General features: G+C 40.0%; 1 protein-coding gene across 2 annotated transcripts in view; it reads left to right on the forward strand.

Annotated features, from left to right (window-relative positions):
• Positions 1-11540: 11540 nt before the first annotated feature.
• The window catches only part of LOC126334618 (probable serine incorporator), a 90219-nt gene continuing 86953 nt past the window's right edge, over positions 11541-14806 (forward strand). Inside the window, exons 1-2 of one of the 2 annotated variants that reach the window (XM_049997036.1) lie at positions 11541-11881; positions 12924-13088. In XM_049997036.1, coding sequence (XP_049852993.1) covers positions 11846-11881; positions 12924-13088 — 201 coding nt within the window. In that variant the 5' untranslated portion in view covers positions 11541-11845. The remainder of the gene's footprint in view (positions 11882-12923; positions 13089-14806) is intronic. The other variant, XM_049997037.1, reaches the window with a different exon arrangement.

Here is a 14806-nt window from a genome sequence, read left to right on the forward strand (position 1 = left end):
ATAGGTCTTCACAAGATGCTTGTGAGATGCCCTCACAGTTGTAAACGTTATTTCACTGTGGAGTCATAAACAATGTTAATAATTATCAACAAATACCCACTCATCTTCCTATCTCAAAAATGTCAGTTAACTAAGGAAAAGTGTCAGTAGCTAAAACTTCTTGGCTGAGAGGCCGTGGTCGATCTGTGAAACTACTTCTTCGTGACGTTTTGTTACCACCTACAGGCAACATTTTCCGAGGTGAGTCAATGACTGACTGCCAGGTCTTTTTTTCTTTTTTTTCTTTCTTTATTGTATTTCAGTTCCCAATTGGGGCGGGCTGGCAGCAGTATATGCATAGAAGGCGTAGAACATACAATAGAAGACATTTAAAAACAACATAAAGGGGAAAATATGGTCTACATAGATATAAAAAACGGGAAACATTATGGAAGACAATAGAAAAAAGGGGCGATTGTAAAATGGAGATAAAAACCGTTAAAAGTAGTGCACACAAAAAAAACCACACACTGGGACAACTAAAAGAACACAAGGTGAAGTATGACCGGAGCATAAAAGTATCGACGGACACTGGAGCACATAAAAATCACTGACATTAACACTATGTACAAGTCCAGCACACAGTTCAAATCACACCTCTCAACACACAGGAGAACAGCACCAAACACAACACTGACATCGCACACTGATGATGATGAGCAAAATGGAGGATCTGCCAGGTGCAAGGAGATGAGGGAGAAGGAAAGAGGGGATGGAGGGGAAGAGGGGGAGGACACGGGCCGGGGGCGCGCCGTAGAGGGCAGGAGAGGGAAGGACATGGGAGGGAAAGAGGCGAGGATGGGGTGTAGGGGCTTGGAGGGGGGGAGGGAAATACGCTATGGGAGAAGGAGGGTAGAGGAAAAGGGTGGCCCTGGGGAGGGGGGAACTAGGCCAGGTTACAGTTGGATGGAAGAGTATATGTTATGGCGAAGTTCAATATCCGGGAGTGGGAGGTGCTAGAAATTGTCCTGATCAAGGAGATGGAGGGTGTGGAGGTCGAGAGAGGGAGGGATACAGCGATAGAGGCGCGGCAGAGGGCGGGGGGTAGAGAGGAAGGAGGAAACCAGGGGGTGGGGCAATCAAGCCTGCAGACAGTGTAAAGGATGAGGAGATACTGGAGGAAAAGGAAGAGGTGGGGGAAGGGGATGAGGTTGTACAGGAGCCATGAGGGGGGGGGAGGAAGGCGTATATGGAAGGCAAGGCGGATAGTATGGCATTTAAGGATTTGGAGGGCCTTGTAAAAGCTTGTGGGTGTGGAGATCCAGTCAATGCTGGCATAACAGAGGATGAGAGATTTGTAGGTGTGGAGGATGGTGGAAGGATGCAATCCCCATGTCCAGCCAGAGAGGAGTTTCAGGAGACAGAGGGGGGAATGGGCTTTCTGCTGGATGGTCAGGAGGTGAGGGGTCCAGGTGACGTGACAGTTGAGGGTGAGGCCAAGGTATCTCAGGGTGCTGGTGAGCTGGATGGGAGGACCATAAAGGGTGAGGTAGAAATCATGGAAATGGAAGGAGTGGGTGGTGCGGTCTATGAGATTGCCTGGGTTTTGGAGGGGTTGAGACGAAGGAACCACTGGTTACACCAAGTGGTGAACTGGTCAAGGTGGGTTGGAGGGTGCGTTGTGAGTGTTGAAGGGTAGGATAGAGAGCCAGAAAGGTGGTGTCATTAGCATATTGTAGCAGGTGGACGGGGGGGGGGGTGGATTGGGCGTATCAGCCATGTACAAGAGATAAAGGAGAGGGGAGCAGACGGAGCCCAGGGGGATGCCAGCAGCAGGGTAAAAGATACGAGAGTTGGTGTTGTGGAGGGTGACACAGGAAGGACGACGCGAGAGGAAGGAAGCGACCAGACAGGCAAAATTGATAGGTAGGGCGTAGGTTTGGAGTTTAAAGAGGAGACCGAGATACCATACACGCTCATTGGCATTTTGGAGGTCGAGGGAAACAAAACTGACAGAGCAATGGGAGTTAAGTTGGAGGGAAAACTGCCAGGCCGTGGAGGTCCCATTATATACAGCACATAGAGGGCGCCACTATATGCTACGTGAGGCTGATGATAAATTTGTTTCTGACTAACATCATTATTCTCAATTGAAAGTAATTGATTGTCACATCGTTGGTGCAAAGTCGGCTGCCATACCTTATCTAACTTTAAGCCTTCCTCTTTTTTTATTTTAATTATTGTGGTGTTTCTGAATCTCTATAGCACTTTTTCCTGGGCGAAAATTCACTACATATCCGATGAAAGTACATTTTTTTCTGTGTTAAGTGACAATACACTTTCCTTTAGAGCTGTAAAGCTTATCAACCCTTTGAATGGTAAAGGTTTAATGCACTGAAACAGAACTTCCAAGACCTTTGGGGAACGAGATCCAGCAAAAAAGGTTATTTTTGGAAAGATCTTTGATATGTGGCAACATGTACTCTGCATATTTTCGTATTACAAAAGTATAAATACGAATTCCATCAAACACAGCAAGGTAGCCTCCGAAGCAGTGAAATGGAGATTGCGATGCCCTTTTGTCAGCCAGTCATAGGTCACATAATGTGATCTCACCAGCCAATGACAGCATACATTCAGAGTATAGGATATGTGATGCAGTCAGCCAATAGCAGCATCACTGTTAAGCAGAGCGAATTCACAGATTAAAATGTTCATGGTTTAAATTAACATACATACAGTATAGCTACAAGAAAAAAGTTTTTGCATATAGTGTTGGTCTTTTTTATCGGGTGGTACCCTTTAAGATATATATCAAACACAAATGTGCCAGTAAAATTTTAAAGGGCCTACACATGGACCAACTGAATGAAAGCCAAATTGAATGCATGTTGGGATTGTGACTGACTGACCAATGAACATTCCTTGTCATGATATTGCGCAGGAAGGACCACCTGACAGCCGACCTCCACACCACTCCATCCAACAAATTGTGCCGTGTATAGCATTTTCATGCCAAACTCCCAACAAAAGTTCGTCGTTTGTTACTGTGAATGGGATTAAATGACATTCTTATATACATAGCAGACTGCAAGGCAGATGAAACTTTAAAGGCAGACTCGAGATGATTCTGGTACACATCATGCAAGGAGTGTAGTAACATAGATGCAAGAAATGAAGCACTATAATGGTTTCATGTGGCGCTTAGAGAGGAAAAAATGTTCATCGAAATTCTGTGTTTCTTGTGTTAGGTTTTGTTTCCGATACTTATGAAATTAAAAGCAGATTTTTCGGTACTCAATTGATGTCACTTCCTAAAATGTACTTGCTTCATTTTCGTAAGTCATCTGTGATGAAGAGTTAAGAGTAGGATTTTTTTTGCAGGTCTAACAGTTCTTATGTGCTTCATTTATTATGTATCTGTTGTTGTATTTATTAGATGATGTGCTCCACCGCTAAATGTAGTCTTTCTTGTTCGGATTCTAAATCAGTTTCTTAAACTTACAGGTCACCATTTATTCTACATGCATACATAAATTAATAATGTTTACATGAATGTCTTTTTCATTTATTTTGCTTTAGCATGATGTATTTCCTCAGTCAAGTATAAATCACATTGCAGGTTTCAGGAATCAATTTAGTTAATAGTTTCTGGGATACAACAGCACTGAATTTGAGGTCTTATCAACTGTGCTAGTCACTAGAAATCGTGAAGTAGCTAACAACATCTCCTTGCACTTTACAGCTTCTCTCATAACTGTATTTGTATTCGTTAAAGATGGTTTGATGATGTACAGCAACTCCAAAATGCGTGATTCACCCATTCTTCGATGATTACCAAAATCATCAGATCATGGCTGCTTAAGTACATATCTTAAATAAATACATATCTTAAATAAATACATATCTTAAATAAATATCTTAAATACATATCTTAAATAAATGTATTTATTTGTGCTCTAAATTACCCAATCTGTCATAAGTTCCCCTTTAAGTGATTTATATTTTGGTTCACATGTTTGTGTAGTTTGTAACTAAGAACTAAACACAGACTATCTGGTGACTGTCATCTGACAAAACAAAACAACGCAATACAATGCTTGTGTGGCGATTGCCGAAACTACAAACTATTACGCTATCAAAGATGAGACAACTCCATCAATTAGTTTGCCAGTTATGGACTTTTAAACAGTGGATACATTTTTTGTACCCTCTGTATACAACATGAACAGCAAGGTTTCCAAGTTACTTTTACATCTGATGATAACTCTCCATCCAACGTACCATGCTGTGTCGTCCCTACCAAAATGTTCTCAAGCTGGTCACAAATTTCGCTTGATACCACATGTGATCGTATTTTTGGCAGTAAGTGTATGTGTGGTACTGAGTCAAATGCTTTTCAGAAATGAAGACATACTGCATCTACCTGTTTGTCTTCATACAAAACTTTCAGGACGTCATGTGAGAAAAGTGAGAGTTTAATTCCACGTGATCGATGTTAATGGAATCCATGCTCGCAGGCATAGAGGAGTCCATTCTGTTCAATATACCTCATAACGTTTGAGCTCAGAATACGTTATAAGATTCTACAACAGACCGACGTCAAGAATATTGGGCGGTCATTTTGTGAATCACTTCCACTAACCTTCTTGTAGATGGGTGTGGCCGGTGCTTTTTCATATTCATAGTTTAAAAAGGGAAATATGGGACCAGTTACATATTTTGTCATGCTTAGTGCTACATGTTTCACAGGTACAAATATTTACATAAGTATTTTCTGTGGTGTTACTGACAATCATAAAAAATAAATCCGTCCGATTAAGTAAATCACAGTTGGGCAACCAGCAGCCTGTGGGCTGGATCTGCCATGCGATTGATTTGAATCCAGCCTGCAGACGATATCCGCCAGAGAGGACAAGGCACTCATACTGTACTCCACCTGGGACTCATTTTCGGGTATTCCTGCCAGTGCTCGGCTAGGCTTAGTACAGGTTTACAGCTAATGATGCGGATCAGTGAAAGCCCTGCTTAAAGACTTGGCTGGACAGAATGCAGCCTGGTGACGCGTCTCAGGTCGTGATGGATAGCTGGTGTTTACAAGGCAGGGGACGCCACACAGGCAAGAGTTGGCCTCAGCGATTGGTTATTGCTGTGTTGGCTGTTGCTGTGGAAGCAGCTGATACCTCATTAGTACCATGCATGTGTAGTGCAGTACAGAGCTACCTTTCACCACTGCTACAGCACAGAAGTAAAATGTGCACATTATTTACAGCCTACGTCTGTGCTATACATTGATAGAGCGCAAACGCTTGTAGTAGGCAACAATGCTACTAAAATTACCGACTGCCCACGAAACATGCCGACTTCAACAATGGCTGCAGGCGCCGCTGAACAAACCAGTTCTCAGTTGTCAGTTTGCACTTGAAGTTCTGAGCTAGCTGTTTCTTAATTTCGTGCAAGTGTCTGTGCATCGAGTTTATTCACAAAATGTCTGGTGTTAAGAAGAGGAAAGTAGGTGCTGAATGTCATCAATTCCAGAAGAAATGGACTGAGGATTACTTCTTCTCGAAGTACAACAATAAATCCTTTTGCTAATTTGTGTTGTGAATCATTTCTGTTGTGAAAGAAAATAACATGAAAAGGCACTTTTCTGCGAAACACAATGCTCAGCAACAGCTTACAGGGCAACTGCGGAAAGACAAAATGAAGTTATTAATTTCCAGTTTGGACAAGCAACCGTAAATGCTTGCCAAGCTGAGGGCACAGTGCAACAATTAGGTTAAAGTTAGATTTATAGTGAACAGAAACACTACCAAGCCATTAGTGCTTCTCAGACATTGCAAGTGTACTATGTCCTCATAAAAAAGTGTTTGAACAAATAAGATTGTCATGACGAATAGTGGTTCAATGAACTGAGATGATGGCTGGTGACATTTAAAAAAGTATGTGTAACCATACTGCCACGTTCGAAGCATTTTCCGTTGCTTTGAATGAGAGCACTGGTATGTCAGACACAGCTCAATTAGCTATTTTTGTTCGTAGTGTAGATGTGGACTTCAAAATAACAGAAGAAATATCAGCATTAGAGCCTTTAAAAGGAACCAATACTGCTGAAATGTTTTCCACAAAGTTGAAAAAATAATCGAAACCTTCAATCTGCAGTGGAGACAACTCGCTGGAGTTTGTTCTGAAGGAGAACCTGCCATGGTCAGTTCACGAAAAGGATTTATTGGCATATTAAATGGAAAATCTCCTGAACTAAATGTAGACAAAGAGAGTTTAATAATTCCTCAATGCATTGTTAACCAACAAAACTTGTGTGCTAAATCAATTAATATGAAACATGGCACTGACATAGTTACCACGAGCATCAATTTCATTAAGTCCCACGCACTAAATCACCGCCAATTCAAACAGTATTTGGACGATCTGTGCTCCAAACATGAAGATTTAGGTCATCGTTGTGAACTGAGATGGCTGAGTAAGGGCCACATGTTAAAACGCTTTTATGATCTTCGACAAGAAACAGTAGATTTCGTGGCTATCAAAGGGAAACCCTTGGCTGATATATATATATATATATATATATATATATATATATATATATATATATATATATATATGATCCCCAATGGTTTGTGATTTAACATTTCTGGATGAATCACAGCTCATTTAAATGACTTAAATTACAAACTCCAGGCCAGTTAATTCACGAATTATACAGTCACCTGACAGCTCTTCAGACAAAGATGCACTTGTGGAAAATGCAGACGAGAACTGGAAACTGTTGCCACTTTCCTACTGTGTCAGCTCTTGAAAATGTTGATCATGTTGCTTATGCTGCTGAGCTAAAATCATTATTAGTGCAATTTACCACAAAGTTTTCTGATTTCAGGAATGCAGACGGCACGTTTGCTATATTTGCGAACCCAGTAACATGTGATGTAGAAAACTTTCAAATGGATCTTATTGAATTTCAGAAAGATTTGTCTTTAAAATCTAAATTTGAAGGAGTAGGCCTGGTCGAATTTTATAAAACTTATTTGACTGAAGAGAAATATCCGCAACTGAGATCATTTGCAACAAGGGAAATTTGTCATTTTGAAATGACATATAAGTATCAACAGCTTTTTCTCTCTTACGGAAACAAGTGCAACACACGTTCGAGGTTAACAGGCAACAATCTGGAAAATACCTTAAGAATCAGTATTGTTGACGAAATCCAGATGTCAATAATCTCGTGTTGAAAATTCAAACTCAGAGGTCACATTAATGTGCTGTTCAATATTTTTTTAAATCAGTAAACCACTTTAAATACAACCATTAAGTGTAACTTTTCAACTTCTCTGATGGCTGATGGAAAAATCTTTGTGTTCATCGTACTGGGTTAAGACAAAGTCGCCATGTCTCACATGGATTTCTGTACAACCACATGATCTTGAAAAGTTTTATTTTGGAGTACGATCAAGGCGCTGAGACAAAGTACAGCTCGAAAATAGATATAAACATCTGAGGATGTGGTTTCGCATATTATCACAGTCACGGATGATGAAGTTCCACCTTATGCACTGGGAAATCTGCTGTCAGGTCAAGTGAATTACCTTTTGGCTGTATGGTCGAGTTTTTGTGTTTCAGCTTCTATGATAATAGTTATGTTCTCTTGAAGAGCTTAGGTGTGATTCCAAATATCTTATTTAGAAACCTGCATATCACAGATGTCTTGGAATTTATGAATTACAGGCACGGCTATCACATCACATAATTACTGTCTTATTATTGACTGTATGGTCTGTAAAACCTCTGCTGTCTTTGGTGTGAGCAGTTTTGTCCTTTTTCGTGCAGAGGAAACATTATACGATCTGTGTGTACTATTGACAATGATACAAATTTCACACGGAAGTCAGGAGACCCTGACACATTCAATACTATTTTCAGTACGTCAATATACTGACCATCTGAGGATGAGTGTTATGTTATTGTTAATGCTAGAAATATAGAGGAACAGTATTGATGCCATCCAAAATATTTTCAGTATTACCAAAATTTATTGAGCCTGTTCGGACATTTGTCATCTGTTTGACAAATCGCCATTCTGTTCACTTGTTTACAGTTCTTTCTCATATAATCTTAAGCAACTAATTCTTGTGTGTTTTGGAGGTATTAGAAAACTGAAGCTGTTGAAATTGTGGGTAATTTATAATGAATTAGCTGCAACCAGTTAGTTTTATAGGAATTTATTGGTCCATTTTGACATTTCAAGATGACTACCATCTCATCTTCACATAAATTCATTTATTAACATGTCATGAACATAGTTTCTTTACTAACTGTGTTACAGAATTTTCCACTGGAAGTTTTAAGCCAGCTATTGCAAGAGGTCATAGATAAAGACTAGTAAATGAATAAAAACGTGAAGAGTGGGTGAATATAAACTTACATTCAACAATGCTATTTTCGAGTCATAATTTGTTGGCATGACTTGTAAGGAAAGGGGTGTCATTCATATCGGTCCGTTACCCTGTAAACATTAACGCCGCAGACCCATTAGTTTTGACTTTATGTGTTAGGACGACTGCTGTCACATCATGTGACAATGCGGCCTGCAAGCTAAAATATGTCTGTGAATCCAGCCTGCGACTCACCAAAGGTTGCCTGCCCATGGCATAGTAAACTATAAACAGCTGCAGGACACGATAGGCTGAACAACACACATTTAAATATCACATAAAATGCCTATGTACTGTGTATGTTTGCACTTGATAATGAGAATAATTTCTCGAGACGTGTCATGTTGAGCATTATAGCGTTATTTAAATCATGAATGACACATCGGCAGGAGTTTGCGTGCCTTCTAAAAACATCGATTATGATGACATGAAATTAGGAAATGACATTTATTAAATGGGTATCTTGTTTTCGAATATGGAGGACGACTTTTGCAAAGACAAATTGATATGTTTAGTTACTCATTCTCAAGTGATTTCATGGTTATTTGTGTCCTCGCACTTTACTCATGCAGCTAATTCTGGTGAACACATTCAGCTTTTCTCGTTATCCGTAGGTTCATTCACAATAATTTCCATTTCTGCCCCTCTCTCTCTCTTTTCTTTTTCAACAATGAGCTTGCTACCAACATTCAATTAAATGCTGTTGTACAGATTATTAACCGTTCAACAACGATTCCTGAGCAACTATGATCAAAAATTTTACTATAGTGAGTCTCCAGTGAAGTAGGTTAGTAAAGAAATTTAACGAGCACCTTGTATAGTGACGTGGCAGTTTTGAATTGTCTTCTCCAGATTTCCCGAACTAAAAAGTGGAAATGAACACCCTGTTTTCGCAAAGGATTACGGTAGCTTGACCATAGAGACATCTATCGTGCTGCTCCACATTTTGTAGCCCTACACTATAATCCATAGTTAATACATATGTTCTATGCCCACTTAGTTCGCTCCTGGCCTCGGCTCAGCTACGTGACCGACTGGATATGTATCTGGCTAGGCCAAAAATGACATCATGACTCTCGGCCAATGAGGGACGAGACTTTTCTGTACGTAAACATTTTCCGAATCGCAGCTCAGTAGCTAGCACAGTCTAATATAACAGTCGTGACACTCACTGCTGTAAAAGTTGTTACCGTTTGACAACTGGAGCATCACTAGTGCCTCAAGTGGCAAGAAAGGAGAACATCAGATGCATCGTAAGCGTAATGTTTGTTTTGCATACCTTCCACACGCGATGTACAAAATATTTGAATTTTTTTTGCCTCCAAGGGTTTGTGTAGTATCGGAAGACATAGGGTTTTTGAAGAAAATGATTCTAAAATAAGCGCAAGTAGGGGTAAAAATCGTGAATCCAGTGGAAAAATTACAACACATTCGGGAAGAAACACTTGTGGCGTTGGACAGAAATGCAGCTTACCACGTTGATATCAACGAAATATAAACATATAAATTCACATGCCAGAAGCACAGATATGTACCTCTACGTGCAAAAGAGATCAACACTTCATTTGGGGAGAAATATACTGTGAGTATAAACCCCACGTCCTCAAAGCCAATAACACTGTCAGAAGTGCTGTCACATGTTAAATTTGCTATTAGAGACTTTTCAACGAATGACATATGCGCTTGCTTATCAGTCTCAGAGAAATGTTGTACTTTCTGCTTTAAAAGTAGAACATATTGTCACTTATCCCACATTTTATTTCTATGCCTTCCACATACCTCTGTAATGTACACACTCTTGGAAAACATAAAACATTCTGACAAAACCTATATGCCTGAGTGCTGTAATGCAACAAACTTAGAGCAAACAGCTAATTTTCGTCTTTCCATCTTGCAGACAGCATGCTTATCTGGCATAACAACAAGTCAAGGGCATCATCTTCTAAACATTGGGATCCTACAGTCTTCAAATTTTGTTTGTCATCCAGTATGAGATTTTCACTCTTCAGCAGAGTGTGCGCTGATATGAAACTTCCTGGCAGATTAAAACTGTGTGCCCGACCGAGACTCGAACTCGGGACCTTCGCCTTTCGCGGGCAAGTGCTCTACCATCTGAGCTACCGAAGCACGACTCACGCCCGGTACTCACAGCTTTACTTCTGCCAGTATCCGTCTCCTACCCTCCAAACTTTACAGAAGCTCTCCTGCGAAACTTGCCGAACTAGCACTCCTGAAAGAAAGGATATTGCGGAGACTTGGCTTAGCCACAGCCTGGGGGATGTTTCCAGAATGAGATTTTCACTCTGCAGCGGAGTGTGGGCTGATATGAAACTTGTTTGTCATTCTTCACTTGATTCTTCTGATACAGTTTCTGTTGCGTCTGTACTCAAAATGATAGGCTCTTTCCCTGTCCCGTAATTGTTTTGCATGAAGTCTAGTGATATGCACATTTTGATACTTCAGGCGCTTTTTCTAGACATGAATAACTTCACTTAATTTTACAACTTCATTGTCAAAACAGGGCTCTGTTGACGATTAAGATGGATCTGGCATTGATATATGGAGGGTTGAACTGGCTGCTTCTGTGCCATAGGAGTGTTTTACAGCTTTAGACGGATTGTCGAACCTTTGTCGCAGCTTTCTCTCATCGTCAGTTGAGATGGTTTATTTGGGATGTCAAACAGTGTGGTTACTGCATTCCATTAGAGTTTATTATTTTCTGCATTCATGAACTGGTCTTGTTCGAAATGTAGTGAACAAAACTTAACATTATTTTAAAGCTAAGGAGGGTCTTTCTTCATAAGATCCTATCGTCTGTTATGCACTGGCCATTTTCTGCTACTAAAATGAAACATTAATAATCAATATACATGTCGTTTTCAAGTGAATCTTGAGGATACAGTTCAGTAAGATGATGGCATACCTTTCAGGGTCCTTAAGAAACCTGAAATAAAGACATTTAGTATCTCCTTGTTGTTTCTGCCATTTATTACGCCACTCTACGCTCCAGTTTGTAAAAACCATTGTTCAAAGCAAAATAAAAACTACTATTCACTTTCGCGATCGCGCCGAGCTCAACAGTTTCACTTACTGGCCGCTTGGCGTACTGCTGGTGCAGTAGGCGACAAAATGGAGGCGAAGCGTCGCGACTGTGGTAGCTAGTCTCTCCATATAAGCACGTAATGTCTTTGGATGGTATTCAATATAGTCTTTGACTAAAATGTGTTTGTGGGGTATCTTTTTGACAGTGTAGTTAAGTCACAATGTGGGATGCGTAGTGGGGGAAATTGTCTGACACAGTCCCAAGGAAGTGCATGAAAATCCCATCAGTGTTGAAACATCTCGTTTCTTTACGTCTACTAGACCAACTACAAGAAAGAGATAATTACTAAAAATCATAAGAATTAAAGTCCTTCATCATGGGAGCAGTTTGTGGTCTCCTGTCAGTGGGCCAGGTAATTGCTGTCAATTACATAATGCTTTGTGAAAATAAGTTGTCACGTCTTTGTTATGGATATAAGGTGCAAGAGCATACATCATTGTTATCAACAAATATTGATGAGATTCTTTTTGAAAGAGAAATTATGTCCTACTCATTTCATGAAGCTTCTGCGTACACCTACGAGCGCATATGTAGAATATGTTTGTAACTGATTAGTGAATCCTTTTCATAGTCCTATGCATTTGAAAATCGACGACAGGCAAACGAGGTAAATAACATCAGAAATCTCCTGCATCACTTAGTTTATTCTGTCTGTTTAAGAAGGGGCTGTTATCACGCTGTGACCATACGCAAATATAAAATATTCTGTTATTTTTAAAAACATTAAATAGCGTTGTGAGTTTCTATTTAAATACCATAGTTTTCTTGACGTGGTTTAGGCGTGTGGTGTAAGCAGTTTTTCTTATATTTCATGAAGACGAAATGACACTGTAGGCTATGCTGAACCATCAATACAACTAAGACATTTGCCGCCATAGCAATTATAAACAAAGTATCGAAATGCATTATTCTCCAATAACCCTCCATATCACGAAATGTACTTAACCTCGTAACAGGTTGTTCATTAGCTCTGCAAACTCGTAACCAAACTGTCATTTACCATCCAACCTTGATCTTTTGTTAATCTGGTTGATTTGTGGGAGGGAGGTCATCGGTGCCATCGGATTAGGGAAGGATCCAGCCGTCCCCTTTCAAGGGAACCATCCCGGCTTTTGTCTGAAACAATTGAGGGAAATCACCGAAAGCCCAAATCGGGATGGACGGACTCGGGTTTGAACCGTCGTCGTCCTGAATGGGAGTTCAGCGTGCTAACCACTGACCCACCCTGCTCAGTTTGTTACTCTGTAAAAATTATATAGGAGCAAGATAGATTTTGCCAGTGTCTCTCTGGGCACTGTTGTCACTGTTCACAGCCATTATAGAACTGCTGAGTTCAAAACATATTTGTGTTTTCTGAGTGGGCCCAATACTGCTAAGTGTAATGTCTGTTACAGTTGGCTTGCTGTTGTACAAGTGCAGCCTGTTCCTTATGCTGTGCAGCTTGTCCCTCATGTCGTAACTCAACATCAACGCGCATCATGTATGCTGTTATGTTGTTGTTGGGTACCATAGCTGCATGCATAACACTCTCTCCAGGTCTACAGAAAGAACTTGAAAAGGTGAGTAGATCAGTACTGAATTGTACGTAACCATTGTCTTTTTTTCTGGGATGTGTTCTGGTCTTATTGGCCTGTAACAGTATAGATTTGACTTTATTCTCGTGTGCAACTGGTTTACTACACTAGTCTCTTGAAGTCCAGAAGTCTTAAAAAAAGCCACGACAGTGACTTGTGTGCAGTGCTTGTACGGTTCTGGTAATAAGTTGTAGTGTCTCCCTGAGGTGGTGCTGTAATGGTTTACACACACAATAAGGCAGGTGGCGGAGTGATGTATACTGGTGTGGGGCAATGCACCATCTGACATTCCATCCATGTGTAACTGCGTCTGCTTTGGGGTGCTTGTAGAACATTTAGTGGTGATTTTCAGTTAGTTCAGGTAATTTGAAACTATTTAGCCACTATACTCTTCACTATAGATGGCATAACACAAGTATTATAAGCATTAGCCTGACAAACTGTGACGGTTGTGTGTCCCCATGAATTTATGTAGCAACAGTCGGAGGCAGAAGCAGTGACCCAAAGTGATGCTTCCTCTGGCACTGCCATTTGCCATTCTAGGCAGTGGCTTCAAAGTTTGATGTGGGACAAAGACGAGATTTATTTTAAAGTTCCGTGGATTCTCAGAGTGTGTGGCTGTAGGACGTAGAATATTTCAGATTATTACAGTAATAAGATCACTCAAAAGGTTACAGTCTAAATCATATGTAATCGGATACATGAAAAGTGAGGTCCTGTGTGATCAGATAATGGTAGTAGTAATAGCCACAAAAATTAAAAGGCTTATACTCAAATTTATATGTCATTGTCAATAATCACGTTACCTGTTATGAAATGCTTGAAATTAAATACAGTTCACAAAGTATTGCACAGTCATAAAATTCGTGTAAAGAATAGAAAGGGCTGTCTAAAAGATAGTTTAATGTGTTTTCTGAATTTAGTCACATCTCCAGTGACCAGTTTGATATGAACCTAGTTCATTGTGTACCTTTATGCTTCACCAACATGCTCCTTTCTGTACCAAGCTGTGATTTTTATATCTTTATGAATATCATGAGTACTTGCTGTACAATAATCATGATATGCACTGTTTATTTTGTAAAGTGTACTGTTCGTGTTCACAAAACATGATGGAAAAATGTACCGACCTGGCATGGTGAAGATCCTCAGCCATTAACGAGCATATTAGGGTGGACTCTAATCATAATTCTGACATGCTCTTCTATGCCGTACAGGTTTTATTTGCTTGTGACAGGTTTCCTCTGAATATTATCCAAAATCTATCAAGTGACTAGAAATAACCAGGGTCATGCAGCTTTGTTTGTTTCAAAGTAACGAACAGGTATGAAAACCAAATGCCACGGAATTTTGCCTTGTACATAAGTTGAGGATATGAACTCGTCAGTTAAGTTTGTTTTTAATATGTAAGCCCTGGAATTTTGAAGACTCAGTTTTCAATATTTCTTTGTCATCACATATTTTTTTATTTCAGCATCTTCGTGTGATGTGCTGTGTGAAACTGAATTACCTTAATGTTGTTAACATTCTGGGGAAAACCATTTAAACCAACCCACTCTAGAGCTTCATTGAATACAATAGTCGTAGTTTCTCTAGTGTGCAGTTTTGTTCTTTTTCAGATGTAATGGATGTGTCATTTGTACTTTTTGGCTCATGTGCAGGTCATAGATAAAAATGAATAGTATGGGGCCAAGCACGGAGCC

The sequence above is a fragment of the Schistocerca gregaria genome, chromosome 2 (genome assembly GCF_023897955.1).
Source record: "Schistocerca gregaria isolate iqSchGreg1 chromosome 2, iqSchGreg1.2, whole genome shotgun sequence".
NCBI classification, from domain to species: Eukaryota; Metazoa; Arthropoda; class Insecta; order Orthoptera; family Acrididae; genus Schistocerca; species Schistocerca gregaria.